Source organism: Dendrobates tinctorius, unplaced genomic scaffold (genome assembly GCF_039654945.1).
Source record: "Dendrobates tinctorius isolate UK_male_01 unplaced genomic scaffold, ASM3965494v1 ptg000027l, whole genome shotgun sequence".
Classification (NCBI taxonomy): Eukaryota; Metazoa; Chordata; class Amphibia; order Anura; family Dendrobatidae; genus Dendrobates; species Dendrobates tinctorius.
The window spans coordinates 18,069,545-18,097,306 of record NW_027361695.1 but is presented as its reverse complement, the minus strand read 5'-3'; the positions used below and the strand labels follow the sequence as shown (position 1 = coordinate 18,097,306).

The window sequence follows — 27,762 nt, the reverse complement described above, 5'->3', positions numbered from 1 at the left end:
CAGAGCTTGCGATGGCCCACACAGTAACATCTGCAAAAAATTAGAGTTTGCATTTGGAGCTCAATCAGGACTGATGGATGATGGTACAAGCAGATTTACCTGTAAAGGGAAAGCGATTTATCATTACTAGTGTTGAGCTTTCCGATACCGCAAGTATCGGGTATCGGCCGATATTAGCTGTATCGGAATTCCGATACTGACTTCCGATACTTTTTTCATATCGGATACCGGAATGGGAAGTTCCCATAATGCTATCAGCCCGCTCGCTTTGATTCAGCCAATGGGAATCCGCAGAAGTGTGGGCACATCCTGTTAGGCATGTAAACTATTGGCATGGCTGTGATTGGCTGCTGAAATGATGTCATGATGCACTATAAAAGCCGCCGCCATTTCTGGTCACTCGGCTGTGAATTCAGTTAGGGACAGGCTGCTGTTTAAGACTGTGAGGGACAGTTAGAAATAGCGATTCTCAAAACAATATTGTGCTTTACCCAGGCTACATAAACCACCACTGTAGCTTTCTTTTCCCTAGCAGCAGTGTTCACAGCTGTCTGCAAGGGCTGTGTGAGTGCAGCTCACGCTGTGGAGTGGGTCCTGCAGCCACGTCTGGTTATAGGCCGCCCAGCGTGTCTCACTGCTGCCTCATACATATTTTTCTTTTTGAGCTGCTTATTTTTAAAAAATTCTATCTAGTGTGCTTCCATCCGTATCCATATACGTTGGTTGCAAACACTAGTAGTAGACAGCGGAGCCTTTCAGTGCTAGTGCCCACTTAGCTGCACTGTTCACAGCTATCTGAGAGGTCTTTGACTGTGTGTGAGTGCAGCTCACGCTGAGTAGTGTGTCCTGCAGCTACGTCTGGTTGTAGGCTGCTCAGCGTGTCACTGCCTCACACATTTTTCTTTTATTTCAGCTCATTTTTTCTCCTATTAGTGTGCATCCATCCGTATCCATATATGGTGGTTGCAAACACTCTAGGAGTACACAGCGGAGCCTTTCTGCAGCCTGTCAGTGCTAGTGCCCACTTAGCTCTACTGTTCACGGCTGTCTGAGAGGTCTCTGACTGTGTGTGAGTGCAGCTCATGCTGAGTAGTGTGTCCTGCAGCTACGTCTGGTTGTAGGCTGCTCAGCGTGCGTCACTGCCTCGCACATATTTTTCTTTAATTGCAGCTCATTTTTTCTTCTCCTATTAGTGTGCATCCATCCATATCCATCTACATTGGTTGGTTGCAAACACTATATAGGAGTAGATAGAGGAGCCTTTTTTCTGGCTTGTGCCCTTCAGCTGCAGCCAGATTAGTATTACCCAATTTTTTTGGAGCCTCATCTTTTGCATTGTAGGTTACCTGCCTGCATTGTAATAGCTCCAGAAAGTTGGTGATACTCTCACTTTCAAATCTTTGATCACATCATTTGTTTTTTTTCCCAAAAAAAAAAAACAGCAACGTTCACGAAACACTACATTTGAAAGTTGTGTAGGCCACATTAGCTCCCATTAAAGTGTAGTCGATACACACACTTCATAAAATTAGTGTTTCTTATACCTGTAACCAGCTGTTCAGGAATAAGCACACTAAGGCCCCCCTTTGTACTTTTCTGCCTATCTTTCTCAGTCTAGCAAGATGAAGAAGGCAGGGAGTAAGGCACGTGGGCGTGGAGTTTCAGCAGGGAGAGGACGTGGGGATTCTGCTGGGAGAGGACGTGGGGATTCTGCAGGGAGAGGACGTGGGGATTCTGTGCCTGCTGTTGGCACCAGTGAGTCAGCATCCCCCAGTTTTAGCAGGCAACAGTCCTTTATGCGCAGCTTTGTAGGACCTCACCGTACCCCACTGCTGCGGGAGGAACAAATTGAAGCCGTTGTGGGATGGATGCCAGCTTACGCATCGACTTCAATTACTTCCACATCCTCTCAGGGCCAGAGCACCGAAGAGCAACCATCTGTCTCTTCACCACCTGCCAAAGTGCCCAGGCAGTCAGAGAGCACTGGACAGGAGCCATCACAGTCTCTACTTCTGTTCTCGGAATCTGTTGGTTTGGAAAGAGGGGGCCAGCCAAGCAGCATTCCAGAATGTGAAGAGGGAGTATGCAGTGATGCGCAACTTCTTTGTCCCTCTGAATCTGAAGAGGCGGGTGGGCCAGTGCCTATGGTCAGCACACCTCAGGACGCATCAGATGATGACGAGACACAGTTGCCACTTTCAGTTGCATACGGTGCTGGCGAGACAACCCAGGAGAAGCAGGTGTTTGAAGAGGGGAGTGTAGATGATGAGGTCCTTGACCCATCATGGCGTGAGGAACAGGAAGGTGGTGGGAGCAACTCTGAGGAAGAGATTCCCCGAACGGCCAAAACCGGAGGGAGAGGGAGGGGGCAGACTTGGTTGCCTGTAGCCTCCACTTCGGCACGCGTTAGGAGCATTCCACTTTCAAAAGGCAAAACGGGCGCTCCCAAGACTTGCAGTGCGTGGTCCTTTTTTGACAGTTGCAGATGACATTTGCTTTGTCAAATGCAAGCTGTCTCATCAGAGAGTCAAAAGAGGGAAAAATGTCAGCAACCTCAATACCACTAATATGTGGAAACATGTGCTGACCAAGCACGAGGTGGAGTTACACAGACACACTGAAGACGTAGGCCAACGTACAGCACCACCTACCACCTCTTCAGCTCGTGTTGGGGCCTCTTCCTCCAGCTCACACACAGCTGGTTCGGCTTCCTCACAGGATCGCCAAGGAAGAACCTCTGGCACTGTTGTCTGGAGACCCTGTGACATTCCACCCACAGCATCACGTTCCAAGTCATCCTCACACTCCCAGGCCACTCGACAGCCATCGGTAGCACAGGCATGGGAGAAAAGGCGGCCATACTCGGCAAACCATCCCCGAGCACAGGCTCTGATTGCTGGCATTGCCAAACTACTGGCACTTGAAATGCTGTCATTCAGGCTGGTGGAGACTGACACCTTCTGGGACTTCATGGCATTGGCAGTCCCAAAATACACCGTGCCCAGCCGCTTTTATTTCAGCAGGCGAGCTGTCCCTGCCCTGCAGAAACATGTGGAGGCAAACATAAAACATGCGCTACTAAACGCCGTCAGTAGCAAGGTCCACCTGACCACCGATGCGTGGACCAGTAACCATGGACAGGGACACGATATCTTTCCCTCACTGCCCATTGGGTCAATGTTGTTGAGCTGGGTACAGATCTGGAGAGTGGCGCTCTACGTGTGTAAAATAATGCGTATTCTTGTAAAATACTTAGGACTAGTTACCAGATAAAAATGTAGTGGTTTATTTGGATTCTTCCATCAAAGAAAAGATTATTACAGAAAAAAAAAAAAATAGGTGCATGATTATAAAGAGATTGTCCATTTGTTCATATATAAGCTTGTAACCTTCTTTCCTGGAACTCTATAAAGACGTGTCCTGTAGTGCGTAGCTTCTCTGGATGTGAGTTGGATTAACATACCAGCTGTCTGTAGCGTCATGGCCCCGCACAGATGACTCCTCAAACGTGTTTCATGGTGATCGGGAAGGAGCGAGAGAGCGACCTCTAGAGTGAGCCATGAATTATATACGTCTCTTAAAGCACGTGATCTCGGTATATATGGAGTTGTCCTGTACCATGAGCCAAGCTTACAAAAATAGCCTATGTCGTGCCAGCTAAAGCAATGTACAGAACTGAGTCCAAATTATTAATATTTAACAATTCCCCCTTTTGAGGGAGACAGACATTAATTGGAACCCTCAAAATATAACAAGATCTTCTTTCTTCTTTGACAAAATAATTTAATATCAATAACATCAGATTACCGTTATAAGTACTCAATGACATAATTGAAGTGAATTCATGTTATGGTAAGCCGTGAACAATATTCATATAAAATATGTATAATTATACTTCCCTAAATCTAAATTGAAGCATCTCAGGTCCAGTCATCATCATCTGGCGTCATCTGGTCTTCATTTTGATGTCTTCTGTCTTCTTCTTGGTTCTTTTAAAACCACAGTTTTTCTCTAGCATATAGATGTTGTAGAAATCGTGTTGTGTATAAAATCAAAGACCATAAATTCAAATGTTGATAGGAAAACAAAGTCTATAGATGAAATGCAACTTTAATATCTATGCAGTGTCACCTTTAAAAACCTGGGCTTACATTGGCTCGCCTTGGATATTCTGGAATCCTCAATTGGCACTGGTCTTTGAACAGGTGTCACGTCTTTTGCCAGCAAACCAAGGGTTAAAATGACTTTTCCTTGCTAAACATTGCACCATAACCAGTCCTCAGTCCTAATGCACAGGAAATATGTCAGGGTTGTAGCTTCCTGACAATTACCTTATCGTTCACCAGCCTTCATCGAAGCTTTACAGGTGATTGGAAACTTCTGGAACTTGATAAGAACGTGATAACACAGTTCATCTCAGCATCATAGGATCATCGTCCTCTGGTTGTCAGGTTAGACACTTTAATTGTGACTGTCAGTGGTGGATACTGCCCTTGTGACTGTCAGTGGTGGATACTGCACTTGTGACTGTCAGTGGTGGATACTGCACTTGTAATTAACACAGTCTATTACTCAGAAATCATAGCTTTGTTACCTTCTGGGACTTCTGGATCGCGGCATTCTTCTTCTTGCAACTGATAAGAATCAATTTAGAAATATAAAAAGTCTTTATTAACGTAATTTCAGTATCTTGCTTGAAGTCTTCATTCCCTATTCTATACCAAATCTGGTAATTTTCCTAACCTATATCACAGCGTACCATAGCAACCAGTAATATTCATATAATCATTATCAGAATTTGTACTGTATATGGATGTCAATGATTGAAATAATAAACCAATAATAAGTGATAATACATTATTATCCATATTTTTTCATGTGATAGAACATTTTTTTATGTCATAGGTGTAATTACCTTTTTCAACCCATAGGTGTCAGTGAGTTTTATGTAACCAGTGCTGTCATCTTTATTAATAAGGAATCTATTTATTATACTAATAGTATGTAAAAATATATAGCCATGAACCAAAATAAGAATATATGAGTGAGTGAATGAATGAAAGAATTGTTGCATATAACTCAGAAGTGAAACATTTTCCTTTGTAATAGAACCATATCATCACTATATTTAATGAAGCAATATTCTATAGTAGATATTACTTTACTAATTATTGATGAAAGAAAAATATAAAAATTTAAGAATAAAAATAAAAATAGAATAAAAAATTGAAAATTAAAAATAAGAATAAAAATAAAAATAAGGCCTTTATGTTGATGCAGAGTAGTTATGTCTTCAGTAACATATACCCTTAATATTTCCATGATCTGGATTATTTCATAATTGTCATAAACTTGTGTTACCAAAATATTCAAACTTTGCATGTAATACTCTTCTTAGTGTAAAGAAATGACTCTTTATATTACTTAATGTTATTATACCCAATTCTTATACCATTGTACCTTATTAATATTTCTTTTTTATTAAAATGTGTGAAGAAGAGGTATTAATCAAATGTGATGATGTAGTCAGGATCAAAAACATATTTTCCCCCTTAATACCAAAAAAATATTGTTTTATGAAATAATTCATTTATCAAAACCAAAATTAAAAATAATTAATTTATAAATTGTGTGAATTTATACTTGCTTTACCATTTATGTGTCTGAAGATGTGTAACCATTAAAATTAATTTGAATATCATAAAATTATCCTTTGGAAAAATTAATTTAAATGTAGATTTTCTTCATAAACCATTTTGATGTGCGATTGCATTTATCCACAATTAACTAAGTCAAGAAATAATAATTACTATAGAAATATAGAAATATATGTTGTGTAGGTAATATTTCATTATATCTTAATATTCTAATAATTTAACTGATCTGCATATTTCTCCCAAAGATAAAGGTTTTTTTTTTTTTTTTTCTCTTTCTCATTCAGAATCCTGAGGCCTCACATACAACAAACGTATCACATTACTCCTAAGCAGCTGCTCATACACTCAGTCACTGTCACTCAGACTGTGTCACATATACGAAGGTGTGATGAATACACGTATTTTAACCCAAATTATCCTAATTATCAATGCATTGTAAACTATTTAAATTTAGTCTTAATATTTCTTTGTATATTCCCCAAATACACATGACATAAATATATGTTGTATAGCTATACTTGACATTTAGGCCTGGAAAAAAAAAATCCATTGGTTTGCAAAAGTTGAGACCCCCTTAAACATCCTTTCCCTAAGGCTGTAGGCATTACAGCACTAAAACCAGGGACATAGTATACTGGTATACTTATTATTAGAACAAGGTTCAAATTTCACATGCTGTGGTTGTCATTCAAGCCATGCAGTAAAGGCACACACAGAACACATTTAAAATGCAGTTAGTTATTTCCTTTTAAGTGTTAAATATAAAATCATGCAATTATTGCAACTTCCTGTGTAAATAAAGGCATAAATCCTTGTAAGAGAATTTTTCCGATTAAGTCCTGCTTTGAAATGAAAATTCTAAAGATAAATAAAAGAGAAGGTTAATATCATATTCATAATTCTAAATTTTATTCCTGGAGTAGATTTTAATTTTCACTAAAAAATACAGTTCTACAATCTCTACTTCTACAAACACTCTATATATACTGTATATACTACATGAATATGTATCTATCTACCAAACTATAGAACTACAGAATTATACTCTATAAAATAATTACATATAACTGACTAATACATTGTATAACACTTTTACACAACATATAATTACTTTTTTAGCCAATTCCTACACCCACTCTTTCCCTGTAAAAGATGTCTTTAAATATTCTTGCTACTTTGAAGTTAACGGATTTTCTGAGCTGCTCAGATGGACCCTTCAGCTCAAAGTCAATGATGTCACTCACCACCTGCTTCTGTCTGTCAAATTCGGCCATCTTTTTTACAGAAAGAAGATCAGAACTCATCATTTTTCTTAATTCAATCTGTGTCTTTTCGGTGATCCTTTGCATCATTCCATATGGCTTAAAACAAACATGTGATTTTCTTCGTTCTTCATAGATTTGATTTTGGGGAAAACTCATTTTAGAAGGCTTTGCTAATACAGGCTTCTGATAAGATTTTGCTCTGCCTGTCTTCACAAAATTAGCATGATTTACTTTCCTTTCACAATTCTTGTGTTTTCTGGCAAAATCAAGGGATTGCGCACATTCAAATAAAGAATCTTTTTGTGACGCAATAACACGAGATGCAGGATTTAGAAACCAAAATTTGTTTACAAAACTCTTTATGAGGGACGGTGTTTTGACATTCTCACTCAGCAATTTGTACAGACGGTCATATATGGACATGAAAGTGTAGGTACATTCCTTCCGACCAATCCTTAATTTTTGAAGAATATCAATATCTGGATAATTTTCATTTGATGAACAAAAAATCAGAATTTTTAATCTGTCTTTATCACTTAAGTTCTCATGTTTTTCACCAGATATCTTTAAAGATAATCTCCTAGCAAAGTTTACAGGGATCCACATTTTGAACAACTGATTCTTCTCCTCGTTAGATAAATCAAATTTGTCAACACAGCTTTCAAAAACCTCAGAGTTTCTACAAACATGGATTTTGTTATCATATGCAGGAATGATTTTGCATATTTTTAGCAAATTTTTCCTTACTTTACTTCGGAGTTGGGCCTGTGAGTCGTCTATTTTTAGTGGTCCGTCTTTCCCTTGTACGGCATCTGTCAGTTCTGAAGTCTCCTCCTACTTCTCCATCTTGTTCCACATCTGCAAGGTCACCTTCAATGGCTGCTACAGACACTTGATTACAGTCAATCTCCCTAACTTTACAGCCAATCTCGAGAACATCACTATCCTCTACACAATCATTTTTGGATTTCTCTGACACAGATCTATGAAATATATGTACCATCTGTAGAATATTTTTTAATTTATCTCTTTCTCTGTTGAAAAGATTAGAATCTAACTTCTGATTTTCCATTTCACACTCTGCATATAAGCTAAGCCATAATACTTCTGAATTAGACTTGTCTACAGACTTAAATTTCAATTTACTCTGCTTAGCATAAGAATTAATGACATCCATTTCTCTTACCTTGAAATGTCTCAGCTTGATCCTTTGATGGACAACGCTGGGCTCTTGTCTTCACACGTCTGGCTTCAGTACGTCTGGCACTTTGGCACTTGTAGTACTTCTCAATCTATCTGGCAATTCTTAGTCCTCACTTCTAGGTTCTGTCTGATTCTTGTGAGTAGTGGAGTTCCTGATAAGTTGCACATATGACTGACGTTAGCAAAGTTCAATCCCCCTTTTGGGCAAGTTGAGGGAAATCCACAAAAAAGTTCAAAAATTCAGATCCTGGCTGGCTCGCCAATGTAAAATAATGCGTATTCTTGTAAAATACTTAGGACTAGTTACCAGATAAAAATGTAGTGGTTTATTTGGATTCTTCCATCAAAGAAAAGATTATTACAGAAAAACATACAAATAGGTGCATGATTATAAAGAGATTGTTCATTTGTTCATATATAAGCTTGTAACCTTCTTTCCTGGAACTCTGAAAAGACATGTGTCCTGTAGTGCGTAGCTTCTCTGGATGTGAGTTGGATTAACATACCAGCTGTCTGTAGCGTCATGGCCCCGCACAGATGACTCCTCGAACGTGTTTCATGGTGATCGGGAAGGAGCGAGAGAGCGACCTCTAGAGCGAGCCATGAATTATATACGTCTCTTAAAGCACGTGATCTCGGTATATGGAGTTATCCTGTACCATGAGCCAAGCTTACAAAAATAGCCTATGTCGTGTCAGCTAAAGCAATGTACAGAACTGAGTCCAAATTATTAATATTTAACAACGTGTTCTGCCAACTCCACGGATCACAAACATCCACCTTGGTCACAAACATCGGGGCACCTCAGGGGTGTGTTTTGTCCCCATTACTGTTTTCTCTCTATACGAATGATTGCATCTCTTCAGCAGACTCAGTAAAAATCTTGAAATTTGCCGATGATATGACACTGATTGGTCTCATCAGGGGAAATGCTGAAGACTTGTATCGGAGTGAGGTGGAAAGAATATGTGACTGGTGTAAAGCCAATAATCTTGTACTCAACACTAAAAAAACTGCTGAGATGGTTGTGGATTTTAGGAAAGATCAACATGAGATACTTCCAATCTACATCCATGACGAAGTGGTTCTTAGGGTCACAGAGACCAAATTCCTTGGTGTTATCATCTCTCATGATCTTAAATGGGGGAAAAACGTGGATGCTGTTATAAGAAAAGCACAACAGAGGATGTTCTTCCTGCGTCAGCTGAAAAGATATGGTTTGTCTAAGAATCTGCTGATCTTATTCTTTAATGCTGTCATCAGATCTGTGATTTGTTCCTCTCTGATAGTCTGGTATGGGGGAGCCACTGCGCATGACAAACTCCGCTTACAAAGGACTTTCAGAACAGCAGAGAGAATTATAGGTTCCCCCCTGCCTAAAATCCAGGATCTTTATGATAAGAGTATTCGATCCCACGCATTGAAAATTTCATCCGATCCCTCTCACCCGGGACACTCCTCATTCCAACTACTCCCTTCAGGACGTCACTTCAGAGTCCCCAAATGCAGCACCAACCGCCATATGAACAGCTTCTATCCACTCTCTGTTCAACAATTAAATCGTCATGTGTAGACTATATACTGTATCTGTCTTGTTAGATGTTACTTGTTGTATCTGTTGTTATATATTATGTTGCCTCTTTGCCACAAAGAATTCCTTGTATATATGTAATATGTACTTGGCGATAATAAATTTGATTTGATTTGATTTGATTGATTTGATTTGATTTGATTTGGATTGCAGGAATCCAGTCTGTACACATTGACTCCTCCTCCTACTCAAGTTCCTCTGAAACAGCGCAGCAGGAGCCTGTTATGACCGATATGAGCACAGCCGTGGCCAAACGTCAACAGGCCGTACTGAAATTAATTTCTTTGGGGAATTGAAGCCACACAGCACAGGAGCTCTGGAAGGCCATCAAACAGGAGAGCGACGTGTGGTTTCTGCCAGCGAATCTCCAGCCGGGCTTGGTAGTGTATGACAATGGCCGAAATCTGGTGGCAGCTCTTGGCCTTGGCAACCTCACTCACATCCCATGTCTGGCACATGTGCTCAACTTGGTCGTGCAGAGCTTTCTGAGGGACTATCCGGATCTTGATGCACTGCTGCACAAGGTCCGCATAGAGTGTGCTCACTTGTGGCATTCCAGCACGGCAAGGTCGCGCCTTGCTGCTCTGCAGCACCGATTACGCCTTCCGGAACATCTCATCATATGTGACTTACTCACCAGGTGGAATTCTATGTTACATATGTTGGAGCGGTTGTGTGTGCAGCAGGCAGCAGTCATGGAGTACCAGCTGCATCAGACGCAAACAAGTCGCACTGTGCGCCGGTCACACTTCAGCACCACTGAGTGGGCCTCTATGAAGTACATCTGCCTCGTTTTGCGTGCCTTCGATGATTCCACGCGGATGGCGAGTGCAGATGATGCACTAGTCAGCATGACTGTCCCCCTTATCTGTCTGCTTCAAAAAACACTGCAACCACTAAGGGATGAGGTTTTGGAAGAGGTGGAGGATGAGGAGTCCCAAATGCCATCTGCTTCTGGACAGTCTGCGCTACGTGCTTCCTCACAAAGGCCTAGGCAGGGGACACTTTGTGAGGAGGATGAGGAGGAGTCGATGGAGGAGGAAGACATCTCTCCAGGAGAGGGAGGTACACAAAGCTCTAGTCAGTATGTATAGCGAGGGTGGGGTGATGCAGAGCAGGCAGAGATCACGCCTCAAGCAGGGGACAGCGGTTCTTTAGCAGTTGGGAGTCTGCAGCACATGGTTGACTTCATGCTGCAGTGCCTGAGAAACGACCGCCGTATCGCCCACATTCTCTATACGGCTGAATATTGGGTGTACACCCTCCTAGATCCTCGCTACCGGGACAACTTGCAAACCCTCATACCAACGTTGAACCGGGAGCGTAAACTGCGGGAGTACCAAGACACACTGGTGCAGTCCATCATGTTTTCCATTCCACCCGACAGCAGTGGTGCTAGTGCTTTACAAAGCACCTCTGTGCGTCGAGCCAGTGGAGGAAACTCGGCACAAAGAGGGAGCAGAGGCAGCGCCTCAGCACAAGGCAAGACCACTATGGCCCAAATGTGGCAAAGTTTTGTGTGTCCGCCACAATTGTCTACACCATCACTGACGGCTTCAGTCAGCAGGAGGCAACGTTTCTGTCAGATGGTGACAGACTACATGTCTTACCCTGTGAGTGTACTCCCAGATGGCTCTTCCCCCTTCAAGTTTTGGGTCTCTAAGCTCGATACATGGCCAGAGCTTAGCCAGTATGCATTGGAGGTACTGGCTTGCCCTGCTGCCAGTGTATTATCGGAACGCGTCTTTAGTGCTGCAGGTGGTGTACTAACAGACCGTCGCACGCGACTTTCTTCCGATAACGTTGACCGGCTTACTTTTCTGAAAATGAACAAGGCCTGGATCTCCCCAGAATTTGCCAGTCCTCTTCCCGACTAAATAATTGGTTGGCAACTGTATCCAGGTCTCCTGTTGTGTTCATGTTTCTACCACCTGAACTATAATCCCTGGGTTTCAACACAGCCAGTTGTCGCTCAGATGTGTCATTTGCACAGAGAAAAACACTAGCTTCTGTGTTATTGGGGTTCAGTAATGCCAGCTGCTCCCCTGCTGTGTGGACTGCAAAGTCTCCTGCTCCATCCACATTCAAACTACTACTGATTTTTAACCGTGCTTCACTTAGGCCTCTGGCTCCACTGTCTCTAGTATTTCCCCTGGCCTCCAACCCCGCCAGTTGCTGCTCTGAAGTGGCGTCTGCACAATCCACACTTCTTCCTGAGTTACTGGGGCTCAGTCACGTCAGTTGATCCCCTGATGTGTGTCCGGCAAGGTCTCCTGGTCTGTCCACATTCCCATTACTAGTAGTATGAATGAGGACAGAGCAGGAGACCTTGCCGGACACACATCAGGGGATCAACTGACGGGACTGAGCCCAAGTAACACAGGAACAAGTGTGGATTGTGCTGACGCCACTTCAGAGCTGTCACTGGTGGGGTTGGAGGCCAGGGGAAATACTAGAGACAGTGGAGCCTGAGGCCTAAGTGGAGCACGGTTACAATCAGTAGTAGTCTACAACCTCTATAAAACGTGCTGCAAGTTGGCCTCAGCCTGCTCCATGCTTCATCCTGGGCTCCAACAACGCCAGTTGGTGTTCAGAAGTGCCGTCTTCACAGAACAATACACACTAGCTCCTGTGTTAGTGGGGTTCAGTAATGCCAGCTGTTCCCCTGCTGTGTAGACTGCAAAGTCTCCTGCTCCATCCACATGCCAACAACATCAGACCTCAGCCTGCTCCATGCTTCATCCTGGGCTCCAACAACGCCAGTTGGTGTTCAGAAGTGCCGTCTTCACAGAACAAAACACACTAGCTCCTGTGTTAGTGGGGTTCAGTAATTCCAGCTGTTCCCCTGCTGTGTAGACGGCAAAGTCTCCTGCTCCATCCACATGCCAACAACATCAGACCTCAGCCTGCTCCATGCCTCATCCTGTGCTCCAACAACGCCAGTTGGTGTTCAGAAGTGTCGTCTTCACAGAGCAAAACACACTAGCTCCTGTGTTAGTGGGGTTCAGTAATGCCAGCTGTTCCCCTGCTGTGTAGACGGCAAAGTCTCCTGCTCCATCCACATGCCAACAACATCAGACCTCAGCCTGCTCCATGCCTCAACCTGGCCTCCAACAACGCTAGTTGGTGTTCAGAAGTGCCGTCTTCACAGAGCAAAACACACTAGCTCCTGTGTTAGTGGGGTTCAGTAATGCCAGCTGTTCCCCTGCTGTGTAGACGGCAATGTTAGTGGGGTTAAGTAATGCCAGCTGTTCCCCTGCTGTGTAGACGGCAAAGTCTCCTGCTCCATCCACATGCCAACAACATCAGACCTCAGCCTGCTCCATGCCTCATCCTGTGCTCCAACAACGCCAGTTGGTGTTCAGAAGTGCCGTCTTCACAGAGCAAAACACACTAGCTCCTGTGTTAGTGGGGTTCAGTAATGCCAGCTGTTCCCCTGCTGTGTAGACGGCAAAGTCTCCTGCTCCATCCACATGCCAACAACATCAGACCTCAGCCTGCTCCATGCCTCAACCTGGCCTCCAACAACGCTAGTTGGTGTTCAGAAGTGCCGTCTTCACAGAGCAAAACACACTAGCTCCTGTGTTAGTGGGGTTCAGTAATGCCAGCTGTTCCCCTGCTGTGTAGACGGCAATGTTAGTGGGGTTAAGTAATGCCAGCTGTTCCCCTGCTGTGTAGACGGCAAAGTCTCCTGCTCCATCCACATGCCAACAACATCAGACCTCAGCCTGCTCCATGCCTCAACCTGGCCTCCAACAACGCTAGTTGGTGTTCAGAAGTGCCGTCTTCACAGAGCAAAACACACTAGCTCCTGTGTTAGTGGGGTTCAGTAATGCCAGCTGTTCCCCTGCTGTGTAGACGGCAATGTTAGTGGGGTTAAGTAATGCCAGCTGTTCCCCTGCTGTGTAGACGGCAAAGTCTCCTGCTCCATCCACATGCCAACAACATCAGACCTCAGCCTGCTCCATGCCTCAACCTGGCCTCCAACAACGCCAGTTGGTGTTCAGAAGTGCCGTCTTCACAGAGCAAAACACACTAGCTCCTGTGTTAGTGGGGTTCAGTAATGCCAGCTGTTCCCCTGCTGTGTAGACGGCAAAGTCTAGTGCTGCCTCCAAACTCACACTACATCGTGTTTTCTCCTCGCTCCAAGTAGGCCTCAGCCTGCTCGGAGCATTGATCCTGGGCTACAACACAGCCAGTTGTAGCCTGGAAGTGCCGTCCACACACATTGAAACACTCGCTCCGGTGTCTGTGGGGTTCAGTAGCGCCAGCTGTTCCCCAGCTGTGTGGATGGCAACGTCTCCTGCTGCCTCCAAACTCACACTACATCGTATTTTCTCCTCGCTCCAAGTAGGCCTCAGCCTGCTCGTAGCATTGATCCTGGGCTACAACACAGCCAGTTGTAGCCTGGAAGTGCCGTCCGCACAGATTGAAACACTCGCTCCGGTGACTGTGGGGTTCAGTAACACCAGCTGTTCCCCTGCTGTGTGGATGGCAAAGTCTCCTGCTGCCTCCAAACTCACACTACTACTGATTTTTAACCGTGCTCCACTTAGGCCTCTGGCTCCACTGTCTCTAGTTTTTTACCTGACCTCCAACCCCGCCAGTCGCTGCTCTGAAATGGCGTCTGCACAATCCACACTTGTTCCAGAGTTACTGTGGCTCAGTCACGTCAGTTGATTCCCTGATGTGTGTCCGGCAAGGTCTCCTGCTCTGTCCACATTCCCATTACTAGTAGTGGGAATGAGGACTGAGCAGGAGACCTTGCCAGACACACATCAGGGGATCAACTGACGTGACTTAGCCACAGTTACACAGGAACAAGTGTGGATTGTGCAGACGCCACTTCAAAGCAGGAATTGGCGAGGTGGGAGGCCAGTGGAAATACTAGAGACAGTGGAGCCGGAGGCCATAGTGGAGTACGGTTACAATCAGTAGTAGTCTACAACCTCTATAAAACCAGCTGCAAGTTGGCCTCCGCCTGCTGCATGCTTCATCCTGGGCTACAACACAGCCAGTTGTAGCCTGGAAGTGCTGTCTGCACAGATTGAAACACTCGCTCCTGTGTCTGTGGGGTTCAGTAATGCCTGCTGTTCCCCTGCTGTGTGGATGGCAAAGTCTCCTGCTGCCTCCAAAATCACACTACATCGTATTTTCTCCTCGCTCCAAGTAGGCCTCAGCCTGCTCGGAGCATTGATCCTGGGCTACAACACAGCCAGTTGTAGCTTGGAAGTGCTGTCTGCACAGATTAAAACACTCGCTCCTGTGTTAGTGGGGTTCAGTAATGCCAGCTGTTCCCCTGCTGTGTGAATGGCAAAGTCTCCTGCTGCCTCCAAACTCACACTACTACTGATTTTCCACCGTGCTCCACTTAGGCCTCTGGCTCTACTGTCTCTTTTTTTTTAAACCAGTTATTTTTATTTAGGTTTCAAAAGATTTTAAACAATAAACAGTGGATATCAATATACTGTACATGTAACAATTCACATATCTTGTAATAATACAATCAAAGCCATCCCCCCCTCCCCCCTCCCCCAATACTCCTTATGCCGGGTATACTTGAGAGTCTTAGCAATCATATCACCGCCATCCAGGCGGACCATATTTTTTCGAAAGTTCCTTCACCATGCCTTCGCCTGTAAATGCTTTCCTCTAAATGCATTACCGTACGTGTCTGAGCAATAAATTCCCTCCTAGTGGGGGGTTCCGAATCCTTCCATTTTCGTGCTATTAGTTTGCGTGCCACATACAGCAACCTCGCTATTGCCACCTTGTAATGTTCTGAGACAGGTATCCCATCCACCTCCCCCAAAACACACAGCACTGGATTCCTGTCGAGCGTACATGCATAAGCTCTCTCAATTTTGTTGATAACGACCAGCCAGTATGCCACCAGCCGCGGACACGACCATAACATATGTAACAGTCCGGCCTGGTCTGTGCCACATCTAGGGCAGCTAGAGTCTCCCCTCAAGCCCGCCTTGAATAGGACCAGCGGTGTTTTGTATGTTCTATGTATTACATATAATTGGGAGAGCTGTGCCTGCTCGCTTAGAGAGATCTTCGGGACATATTCAAGAATAGCCTCCCATTGTTCTGTTGTGAGGGTACCCACCTCCCTTTCCCATTTACTCTTTGCAGTGAGGTGATTGTCCCCCAGATAAGAGTGTAGTAGATCATGATATATGCTCGATATAACTCCCCTCGTCCCTCCCTTCATATACACAAAGACTAGTACAATGTCGCCCTGAACCGTCATGGCTCCCAATCTACACTGTGCCCTCCAAGCATGTCGAAGCATATAGTATTGAAACCCCCATACCGAAGGCAAATCAAATTCCTCTCTCAATGTCTCAAAGGTCTTCAGGTCCGTTCCACTCTGCAGCTGGCACACATATCTCACTCCTTTCGCCTTCCAATTGCCCATTTGACGCAGCTTATTAAGTTCCGGCAGATGCGCATTGTCCCACACCGGTGAGTACCTAGTCAGCTCATCCACCCCTCTGATCCTTTTAATGGTGTCCCATACCTTCTGAATCATGCCTATGGTAGGATATGGTGCTCCCAGTTTCTTAAAGGTACCATCCTCTAGACCCTGGATAAGTGGGCGTCTCCCCGTCACATGTACCAGCACCCGGTGAGCTGCTCCTCCACAATCGAGCTCTCTCCACCCCCTGACATGCTGGCCCTGTACTGCCAAGAAATAGACCCATGGACTTGGTGCGGCCAATCCTCCCTCTTCCTTCCCTTTTTGCAGAGTTCCAAATTTAATCCGTGCCTGCCTCTTGCCCCATATCAAGAATCTGAAGATAGAATCAATGCCCCGAAACCGTTTTTTTGGTAGCCATATCGGCGAATTGTGCAAAACGTACATTAGTTGTGGCATAAGGACCATCTTAATCAGGTTAGTTCTACCCGTTACCGTTAAAGCCAATTTGCACCATGCACCTATTTTCCCTTTAAATTTCTCTAGCAGAGGAACCAAATTCAGATCCGTGAATCGTGACAGTGGAAGAGCTACCCATATCCCTAGGTATCTAAACTGTGAAACTAGCTGGAGTTGTTTCCCCCTCTCATCTATCTCCTCTGCTTCTATTGCTCTATCCACAGCCATGACGTAAGACTTGTGCCAATTTATCTCCAGTCCCGAAATGCTTCCAAATTGTTTAATTACATCCATCGTGCACCCCAGTGTCTCTCCTGCACTTTCCAAAAACAACAGGATGTCGTCGGCATACAATGATATTTTTTCTTCCAGCTTCCCAAATTTAAATCCGACCACTCCCCTCTCAGCTCTGATCTTGGCCACCAGGGGCTCCACTGCCACCGCGAACAATAGCGGGGACAGCGGACACCCCTGCCTTGTGCCCCTATGCAAGTCAAACATCCCGGACTGTTCTCCATTCACCTTAACTACCGCCTTTGGGGATGAGTACAATAACTTCACCCAGGCCATGAACGCGGGGCCGAATCCCATCAGTTCCATGATTTTCCATAAGTATTGCCATTCCACGCTATCAAATGCTTTTCTAGCGTCCAATGACATCACTATTCTCCTGCCACCATTATCAGCAGGCAGTTGCATATTAAGAAATAATCTTCTTAAGTTAACAGCCGTGGAGCGGTTAGGCATAAAGCCCGACTGGTCCTCGTGTATAATGGTATGCGCAACCCTGGTGAGCCGGGTGGCCAGGATCTTAGCGAGTATTTTGACATCCGTTGTCAACAACGAAATGGGCCTGTACGACTCCGCATCCATGGGATCTTTTCCCTCCTTCGGCGAACTACTATCACCGCTTCCTCCATTGATCTCGGCAGTGCCCCCGTCACTAAAGCCTCATCAAACACAGATTTCAATTTCGGAGCCAGCAGTTCCACTAACTCCCTGTACACCTCCCAAGATAGACCATCAGCTCCCGGTGATTTGTTATTGGGCATAGACAGTATTGCACATTCTACCTCCCTCACACTCACAGGTTCTTCCAACCTCAACCTATCTTCCTCAGACAATTTAGGTAGTGAAATGCCTTCCAAAAAATTCTCCACATCCCCCTCTGTGTCCCGTGCTCTCGAAGTGTACAGTGCCATGTAATATGCCTTGAAGACCTCCAGTATGTCCTTTGTGTCTGTCAGAGTCGCCCCTGTTTGATCTCTCAGTTTATACACCCTGGAAGACTCCCTTTGTGCCGCAGAAATCACCGACAACAAGTGACCCACTCTCTCTCCTTCTTCAAAGAATTGGGCTTGCTGAAATGCCCTTTTCCTCTCAGTTTGCATCATGTGCAGTTTATCAACTGCCTCCTGAGCCAATTTTAGTCTATTGTGAGCTTCACTTGTTGGCGCCAAAATCATGTCTGCCTCCGCTCTTGTCAGGTCATCCTTTATTTGTTGATCTGCCAATTTAGTTTTGGTCTTACACCTCGCAATCTCACTTATAAAAAGTCCCCTCGTAACGCCTTCATGGCATCCCATACCGTTGTGGCCTCAGTACTCCCTTCGTTCATTTGGAAGAAGTGATCTAGCTCTTTGGTTATGCCACCCATATCCACCACTTTAAACCATGTCGGGTGAAGACGCCAACCTCCCCTCTGACCCTGAGCAGATCTCACCAGAAGCGTGACCACAACAGGACCATGATCAGAGAGAGTCCTCTGTAGGTATTCCACCTCCCCCACCATCCCGTCCATAGCGGTATCCCCCAAAGCCAGGTCTATCCTCGACAGTGTTCCATGTGTTGCCGAATGACATGAAAAAGTCCTCTTACCCTCATTTCGTACTCTCCACAGATCTACCAGCCCAAGTTTCCCTACATACGTGCCAAAGGCAGTCATCCTGTCCTGTCCAGCTTCCGTACCTGCCGGTCGTACTTTATCCCAATAATCATTCATAGTGTTAACATCTCCCATAATCAACAATGGAGTCTCCCCTCATCTGCCCGTTCGTTCCAGTACTGCTTGTAGTTTCTTTTTAGAGTAAGGTGGAGGGATATATAAAGCCACTAAAATCATTTTGTGTCCGAACAATCTGCAAGCAATCCATACATACTGCCCTTCACTGTCTACATGCACTTCCAGCTCTTCATAATGTGTGTTTTTGTGTATTAGGACTGACACCCCCCTGGAGTACGAGGAATAAGTAGAATGATATGTCTTTAGCATCCAGGCTCTTGACAACCAGTGCATAGTGTCTCTAGTGAGATGTGTCTCCTGCAAGCACGCGATCATAGGTTCACAGGATTTGATATGATTCAGAACAGCCGCCCTCTTAACCTTATCAGATATACCACGTACATTCCAACTTAACATCCGAACAGTACGGTTACTCATTGTGCATTAGAAAGAACAATCCATCATCATCAAGTAACATCATTACATGGTGGTCCCAATCATACCCAGTCAAACAGCATGAAAACCCCCATCTCCCTACAAATCCGCCCCACCCACCTCCCCCCATCCTTCTCCGCTTCCCCTCCCCCCACCCTTCCCCTTTTGCAGTTGTCACTCTCTCCCCAACGTGAGAGTGGGAACTCACAGAACCTGAGCAACGTCTCAGTATTCCGCACTTCAACATGCGTCGTGTCCTCCTCCATCATTGGCAGCCTCTCCGCCATATTGTCAACAGTATGCATAGACTCGAACCATTAGTCAAACAATTAACCATAATACATAGATCCCAGTGGGGAGTTCTCCCCCTCCTCTGCGCCCCTATTTCGCAGAGTAAAGCAGCGCCACGACCCTGTCCAGTGATCAGTCTAGCAGGGTCATGTGGTCATATTGCCATTATCTTCTCTCAATTTGCTCCGGTTGAGCTCCAACCACGAAGCAGCCTCAACCGGTGACGGGAAAAAAATGACCTTTCCAAAAGCTTCCACTCTTAATTTAGCAGGATAAATTGTAGAGTATTTCAAATGCAAAGAGCGGAGCTGTTTCTTCACTTCACCATACCGCAGTCGTAACTTTTGCACCTCGGCAGAGTAATCCGGGTATATTTCGATTCGTTTGCCCTCCAGGTTAAGATCTGTCAACTTTCCAGGCTTTCGTAAGATAGTGTCCCTGTCTCTGCAATTCAGGATTCTGGCTAGCATCGTGCGAGGTCCATCTCCTGGCACTGGGGGTCTCATGGGTACGCGATGGGCACGCTCCACCGCAAACACTCTCGACAAGTTATCAGCACCAAACTTGTCCAGCAGCCAGGTTTCAATAAAGGCTGTGGGGTCAGCACCCTCAGCTCTCTCAGGGATGCCCACAATGCGCAAATTGTTCCTACGTGACCGGTTTTCCAGGTCATCATTTTTATTAGCTACTACTGTGATCCTCTGAGTGTGCTGTTGTTGTGTCTTTTGCACTGAGGTTAAGTGATCTTCTGTTACACCAACTCTGTCCTCCACCTCAGTTAATCTGGCTGTAACTTTCTGCATAGATGTTTTTATGCCTCCCATTTCCTCTTTCAGGCAATTCACCAGCTTTGTCAGAGCAGTTAAGGTAGTCTTGCAGTATAAGACAGCTTGGAATACATCCCGCAGGGTGGGCTCTGCTACATCTGCACTTTCAGCTGCCTGCACAGTGTCACCATCCCCCTCTTCCTGCTGCTCTAGCTCTGCATTCAGCACAGGCATCTCCTCATCGTCTTCCTCCTCATCTCTGTGCTTCTCACTCCCTCCATTTCCTTCATCTGTCTCCATGCCCCTCACATACCTGTTCAGCCAGGCTGAGACTTCCAGCTTCTGTGCATAGGCTGTGTTTCTTCTTCCCACCTCCTCCTCTCTCTCAGCACCATCTTGGACTGGGGCACTGCTGCAGGCTCCGGCATCTTTCTGCCTTTTGCGGCCCATGTCTGTCTCTCTGAGTCTGGCAGAAGCTCGCCCCTGACTCCTGGGACCTTCAGACATCTGATCCTGGTAAAGGAATTAGCTGGTTCGGGCTCTGTGCAGGATAATTGAGGCTAATGGCGGCAGAGAAGCACAGCCACCCGACTTCTCACATCAAGAGCTAGGCCCCGCCCGGCTCTACTGTCTCTAGTATCTCCCCTGGCCTCCAACCCCGCCAGTCGCTACTCTAAAGTGGCATGTGCACAATCCACACTTGTTCCTGTGTTACTGTGGCTCAGGCATGTCAGTTGATTCACTGATGTGTGTCCGGCAATGTCTGCCGCTCTGTCCCCATTCCCATTACTAGTAGTGGGAATGTGGACAGAGCAGGAGACCTTGCCGGACACACATCAGTGGATCAACTGACGTGACTGAGCCCCAGTCACACAGGAACAAGTGTGGATTGTGCACACACCACTTCAGAGCAGCGACTGGCGGGGTTGTAGGTCAGGGGAAATACTAGAGACAGTAGAGCCAGAGGCCCAAGTGGAGCCCGGTTAAAATCAGTAGTTGTGTACAACCAATAAAAAACTAGCTCGAAGTAGGCCTCAGCCTGCTGCATGATTGACCCCTGGGCTCCAACATCGCCAGTTGCAGTTCAGAAGTGTCTTTGGCACGGGTACTCCCTCCTGTTCAGCCTGGTTCCAGCACCGTCAGCTGGTTCCCGGCAGAGCCTTTGGCCTAGGTGCCTCCTTCTTGGTATCCGAGTTCCAGCAACATCTGCTGGTCCTTGGTAGTGCTTTTTAGCACAGGTACCTCCTGCTTAGAAACCGTGTTCCAGCACCGTCAGCCGGTCCACGGTTGTGCCATTGGCTCTTGTTCCTTCTGCTGCCCCACTGAGTTCCAGCACCGTCAGCTGGTTCTCAGTAGTTCCATTGACTCTTGTAGCTTCTGCTGCCCATCCGGGTTCCAGCACGTCAGCTGATTCTCGTCAGTGTCTTTGGCACGGGTACTCCCTCCTGCCCAGCCTGGTTCCAGCACGCCTGTTTCCGGGTAGTGTCAACGTAACTTTGCCACCGATACGTTGTCCTGTTGTGTTGCGGTCGGGTTTGCCGAGTCTATGGTGCCTGCAGTTTTGGTGCATTCTATGTGGGCTGCGGGTTCTGGTAATAAAGGCAGGTTCTGTAGTGCCAATAGGACAAGCACCCCCTGTTGGACTGTGGGTTTCGGAAACTGCGTCCTGCTCACGGCCTTACAACTTTGTTGATCATGGGTACCTTCTGCTACCCATACGGGTTCCGGCACCGTCTGCTGGTTCCCGGCAGAGCCTTTGGCATTGTTGCCTCCTTGTCGGTATCCGAGTTCCAGCAACGTCTGCTGGTTATTGGTAGTGCTTTTCAGCACAGGTAACTCCTGCTTAGAAACCGTGTTCCAGCACCGTCAGCTGGTCCACGGTTGTGCCATTGGCTCTTGTTCCTTCTGCTGCTCCTCTGGGTTCCAGCACCGTCAGCTGGTTCTCGGTAGTTCCATTGACTCTTGTAGCTTCTGCTACCCATCCAGGTTCCAGCACCGTCAGCTGGTTCTCGGCAGTGTCTTTGGCACGGGTACTCCCTCCTGCCCAGCCTGGTTCCAGCATGCCTGCTGTTTCCGGGTAGTGTCAACGTAACTTTGCCACCGATACGTTGTCCTGTCGTGTTGCGGACGGGTTTGTCAAGTCTATGGTGCCTGCAGTTTTGTTGCTTCCTATGTGGGCTGCGGGATCTGGTAATAAAGGCTGGTTCTGTAGTGCCAATAGGACAAGCATCCCCTGTTGGACTGTGGGTTTCGGAAACTGCGTCCTGCTCGCGGCCTTGCAACTTTGTTGATCATCGGTACCTTCTGCTACCCATCCGGGTTCCAGCACCGTCTGCTGGTTCCCGGCAGAGCCTTTGGCATTGTTGCCTCCTTGTTGGTATCCGAGTTCCAGCAACGTCTGCTGGTTCTTGGTAGTGCTTTTTAGCACATGTAACTCCTGCTTAGAAACCGTGTTCCAGCACCGTCAGCTGGTCCACGGTTGTGCCATTGGCTCTTGTTCCTTCTGCTGCCCCTCCTGGTTCCAGCGCCGTCAGCTGGTTCTCGGTAGTTCCATTGACTCTTGTAGCTTCTGCTACCCATCCGGGTTCCAGCACCGTCAGCTGGTTCTCGGCAGTGTCTTTGGCACGGGTACTCCCTCCTGCCCAGCCTTGTTACAGCACGCCTGCTGTTTCCGGGTAGTGTCAACGTCACTTTGCCACCGATACGTTGTCCTGTCGTGTTGCGGTAGGGTTAGCCGAGTCTATGGTGCCTGCAGTTTCGGTGCTTCCTATTTGGGCTGTGGGTTCTGGTAAAAAAGGCTGGTTCCATAGTGCCAATAGGACAAGCACCCCCTGTAGGAATGTGGGTTTCGGTAACTGCGGCCTGCTCACGGACGCAAAACTTTGTTAATCATGGGTACCTTCTGCTACCCATCCGGGTTCCAGCAACGTCAGCTGGTTCCCGGCAGAGCCTTTGGCCTAGGTGCCTCCTTGTCGGTATCCGAGTTCCAGCAACGTCTGCTGGTCTTTGGTAGTGCTTTGGAGCACAGGTACCTCCTGCTTAGTAACGGTGTTCCAGCACCGTCAGCTGTTCCACGGTTGTCCCATTGGCTCTTGTTCCTTCTGCTGCCCCTCTGGGTTCCAGCACCGTCAGCTGGTTCTCGGTAGTTCCATTGAGTATTGTAGCTTCTGCTACCCATCCGGGTTCCAGCACCGTCAGCTGGTTCTCGGCAGTGCCTTTGGCCTAGGTGCCTCCTTCTTGGTATCCGAGTTCCAGCAACGTCTGCTGGTCCTTGGTAGTGCTTTGGAGCACAGGTACCTCCTGCTTAGTAACCGTGTTCCAGCACCGTCAGCTGGTCCACGGTTGTGCCATTTGCTCTTGTTCATTCTGCTGCCACTCCGGGTTCCAGTACCGTCAGCTGGTTCTCGCCAGTTCCTCAGCCTTCTTGTAACTTCTGCTACTTTTCCAAGTTCAAGCTTGTGGAAATGGTTTTTGATTCTCACTCTGGATCTCCATGACAACGACCCTGAAGACAACGACCCTGAAGACCACACAGAAGAATACCTAAAAGATGACCCTGAAGAAGATGACCAAGAGGACAAAGAATAGGAAGACAACCACCAAGATGCAGAACAACAAGAGACAGAAGACCAAGAAGCATAAAAAACAAAAGCAGAAGAACATTAAGCATAAGACTAAAAATCTGAGCAAATGATATTATCAAATTTATTAGCAGAAGACGACTAAGCAGTGTATGGGGGTGTGTTATGAATGAGTCACCGAAGGAGGAAAAAACAAAAATACAAGCTAAGTTCAGAAAAACCGGAGAGGTCTGTAGCTATCAGATTGCAGACCCCTGATCCTATCCACAACTAACAGTAGCCGTGGGGGGTTCCTACGATGCCCTAGACCCCTCGATCACAGCCAGAGAACTAAATAGGCCTAAAGAAAGAAAGGGGAAATCTAAACTGCCCCAGAGCAGACCCCAAAGCAATAGGCAGCCCCAACAAATAATGACGGTGAAGCAAGATGAAAACACTAACACAGATAGAAAGATAGGTTGAGCAAACGATGGGGCCCAAGCTAACTAAAAAGGACAGGAGAGAAAAGCTGATGTATGCAATCCGTAAAAAACCCTACCAAAAAATGTCCCAACCGTCTGATAGGAAAAACAGGCCCTGAAGTCGCTAGGACTTCAAAAAGGCTATATCAGCACTCAGGTAAATTCTGAAGACAGAGCCAAGAGACAAAAATGGAACTCAGCACACCCCCGACCGAGGATGGCTAAACTCCAAAAAACAAGGTAAACAAAACAAAACTAATAAGTTCAATAGCAGAGCAAAAACTTATCTTTGGGAAGCAGGAATCAGACTGGTCTCCAAGAATCCAGCAGAAAAAACACCAGCGACTCAGAAGGGCGTTGGCTGCCTTATATCCAGTCAGAATTTCCTGTTACCCAGTCATCATCTACCAGATCAGGTGTTTGGTAAACAGCCTTACTACCTTCCTTCACCAGAAGAGGGAGTTCATCAGACATCGACGGTGAAGGGGAAAATGAACTCACAACAGGGGTGAGTCCGTTCCTTCTCGTGGTGCCCCTGGAAAAGGCCTGCTGCTGCAGGCCAAACTGAACGCGGACAAATCCTGTTGTAAATCTTTTGTGACAGGCTGAACGGAAGGTGTAATCTTTAAACTTTTATAGATAACAACTACAGGAATGCCTGACACAAATAAGAATATGATGAAGAAGAATAGGAAGAAGATGAAGAAGTAGAATATGAAGAAGAATAATAGTTGAATAAGGAGAATATGAAGAATGTAAAAAAAAAAAAAAAAGAAAAAGAAGAAAAAGAAGAAAAAAAAGAAGAAAAAGAAGAAGAAGAAGAAGTTGATGAAAAAGATGCTGCTGCTGAGGATCATGAAGGAGAAAGTGTGGGAGAAGTAAAAAAGAAGGTGAAGAGCATGGAAGTAGTGAAACATACATATCTAACAAAAAATTAAAGACTTTAACATAGTCAATATCTTTGTAACTACGAACGTCTTTAAAAAAAAAAAAAAATCCTGCTATTCCATTTGATTGGGCTAAACCTCTATGGCTTTAATGTCTCCTACACCTCCCACAATACATTCTACATTATTATTAGTTGTTTTTCTTCATGTAGAATTAACCTACAGGGAAAGAAAGGGTTTTTTTTAATTCTGATATTTCTGTTCCATTGACTTGAATGGGACTTCCGGGATCGGAATCGGCGATACCCGATACTTTTTTTTAGATCGGCCGATCCATTCCGATACGATATTTTTCAGTATCGGGTGGTATCGCTCAACACTAATCATTACGCATGCACAAGTACATTTACTGAATACACAGTGGTGTCTGACATTTGCGTTGCCAAAGTGGATGTGTGGCGCCCCTGAGGCTCAGTCGCCACAGAGGTACTGCATCTTCTCCTAAGGTGTAGTGCCCCACCACCTAGGTAAGTAGGGAACTCCTTTCCACACTCCAACACCTGCACCCCACACACTGGATAGTTCAGCAGGACCACATTGCGGCTCCATGCTTAGAGGCTAGCAGCGCACCTTTCGTGGGTCCTTGCTTCGTAACACAAGATGTGCTGGGAGGTGGGTGGAGTTGAGATATATAAAAGGTTGGGAAGGTTTAGAATTACAGATCAGTCTGGAGGTTCAGTCTGACAGAGGGTCAGAAAGGAAGGAAGGGAGCCACTCGGGAGGAGTGGGGATCCCTGGAAGAAGGGATGGAGGAAGGAGTGCTGCAGCTGCCTCAGTGACCTGAGCCATCTGGCACGGGAAAGGAACAGAAGGAGAAAGACGTAGAACTGCAACCTAAGCTTCCATAAGAGAGAGAAAAAACAGGAGGAGGAGAACAGAGAGGAGTTGTGGGTTGGAAGAGGAACCCTGCCTATAGGTTCTCAGCGCAAGGCCAGGGACTGGTCCCCGAGGTTGTATGGACACTTATGGTTCTGCAGCAGACACCGGTGGAGTAGTTGGCTGTAAATGCACTACTCCCATCTAAGACTTGGGGCACAACAGCAACTGAATAGAGAGCCAGGACTCCGGAGAAGGGAGTCCCCGAGAGAGGCTACAGCTGTCTGCCATACGAGTAGAGTTGTTAGGAACATCTGACAGGAGGAACTTCAGAGTACCACGGTGCTCAAGCTCTTCACACTAAAAGGCGCAATAGAGGAGTCGTTCAGGAAAGGTACATGTTGGCGGAGTGTTGGAGAGGATAATCCTGACTAGCCCGGGAGGTTGATTGAGTCTCTACCCCGGAGGCAGGCACCAGTGTGTACCACGAACTGTGAGTAAAGGTTTGGAACTGTAAGCCCTGGTGTCTTCCATTCACTTGTGCGCCAACACCGTCAGCACCGCTACATCTGGGTACCAACATTCCTCACACCGCCTGCGCCTATACACTGTCCTGGGGTTACAGCCTCACCTGTGGGGAGCTACACCATCTATGCTGCAACACACCATCAGCCCCAGAGGATCTGCACGCAGCGTTGGCTTACCATCTTGCTTGCCAAACACCACAGGTGGCATCACGAACTATCACATAAACTATATTACAAACCACCATTGATTTGGGCGCCCAGGGCCACGGACCGGGTCACAGCTGCCGTGACATATCCCACTTACACTGGCCCGGTACCGAGTACCCCACAGCCCTTGGAGGGCGACCCAGATGCCCGTGCCCTTGTTGAAGTTTGTCTTATAGGCTGTGGATTTGCTACTGGATATGGTGCAGCTGTCAACACTGCTAAGGTGACCAAGCGCTCTAGTTGTGCTGTTTTTGGCTTGGGAGGAGTTGGTTGTTCAGCAATTGTAGGATGCAAGGATGCAAGCGCTACACGAATCATTGGCGTAGGTTCACATAAGGATAAGTATCCAAAAGCCTTACAACTGGGAGCCACTGAGTGCCTAAACCCAAAGGATTATGATAAACCCATCCATGAGGTCATTACGGAGCTAACTAACGGAGGAGTGGATTTTGCCATTGAATGTGCAGGACGCACTGAATCCATGCTGACTGCTCTCCAGTGTACTTACTGTGGAAATGGTGTTGCTGTTGTGTTGGGTGTGGCATCTCCCAAGGACACACTTTGTTTGCATCCAGGTTTGCTTGTCACAGGGCGTACCTTGAAAGGATCTATATTTGGAGGCTACAAGGGTTCTGATATCCCAAAACTGGTTACAGATTATATGAACAAAAGGAACAATCTGGAACATTTAGTAAGCAAGAAGCTAACCCTGGAAAAAATCAATGAAGCATTTGAACTGCTTAGCAGTGGGGCAGGAGCTCGGAGTATTGTGATATTCTAATCGTACTGCAAGTGAAAATATGGAAGTAGACCATGGAGCTGTCCTTGTAGAAATGCACTTTACAGCTTCTGATTAATCATATCTTATATGCATACATTCTCCTATCTGATTGGTGTATGATTTTTTTATTCACAGTGATAGAATCCACTTAAGAATTTCGGCATTTGCTTTGGTTCAACTTCTATACTAATGCAGACACCGGTATAGTTCAATGCGGCGGCGGTGGGGGGAGTTGCCACTAGCGGCAGGTGGGCCCCCCGCCTCACGGGCCCCATAGCGGCTGTGTGATGTGCCGCTACCCGGGGGCCCCTGGGTTAGCGGGGAACCTAGGCAGCTGCCTGGTCT

At 46.2% G+C, this 27,762-nt stretch overlaps 1 protein-coding gene and 1 long non-coding RNA gene across 4 annotated transcripts in view; one reads left to right on the top strand and one right to left on the bottom strand.

The window, feature by feature from the left end:
* Nucleotides 1–27,762, bottom strand: part of LOC141084843 (uncharacterized) — a 96,784-nt gene that overhangs the window by 49,553 nt on the left and 19,469 nt on the right. The window lies entirely within an intron of this gene.
* Nucleotides 4–27,417, top strand: LOC141084842 (NADP-dependent alcohol dehydrogenase-like). Its single transcript, XM_073569816.1, has 3 exons — nt 4–115; nt 25,405–25,473; nt 26,770–27,417. Exons 1-3 carry the CDS (start codon nt 74–76, stop codon nt 27,415–27,417), a joined length of 759 nt encoding a protein of 252 aa, XP_073425917.1. The 5' UTR covers nt 4–73.

Excerpts from the sequence above, each read along its gene's own strand:
- LOC141084842 (XM_073569816.1), top strand. The coding sequence starts at position 74 with ATGGATGATGGTACAAGCAGATTTACCTGTAAAGGGAAAGCG. Across the intron at positions 116-25,404 it reads TTACCTGTAAAGGGAAAGCG|ACTAATCATTACGCATGCAC; the intron begins ATTTATCATTAC and ends GTATCGCTCAAC. Across the intron at positions 25,474-26,769 it reads CTGACATTTGCGTTGCCAAA|GGCGACCCAGATGCCCGTGC; the intron begins GTGGATGTGTGG and ends CAGCCCTTGGAG.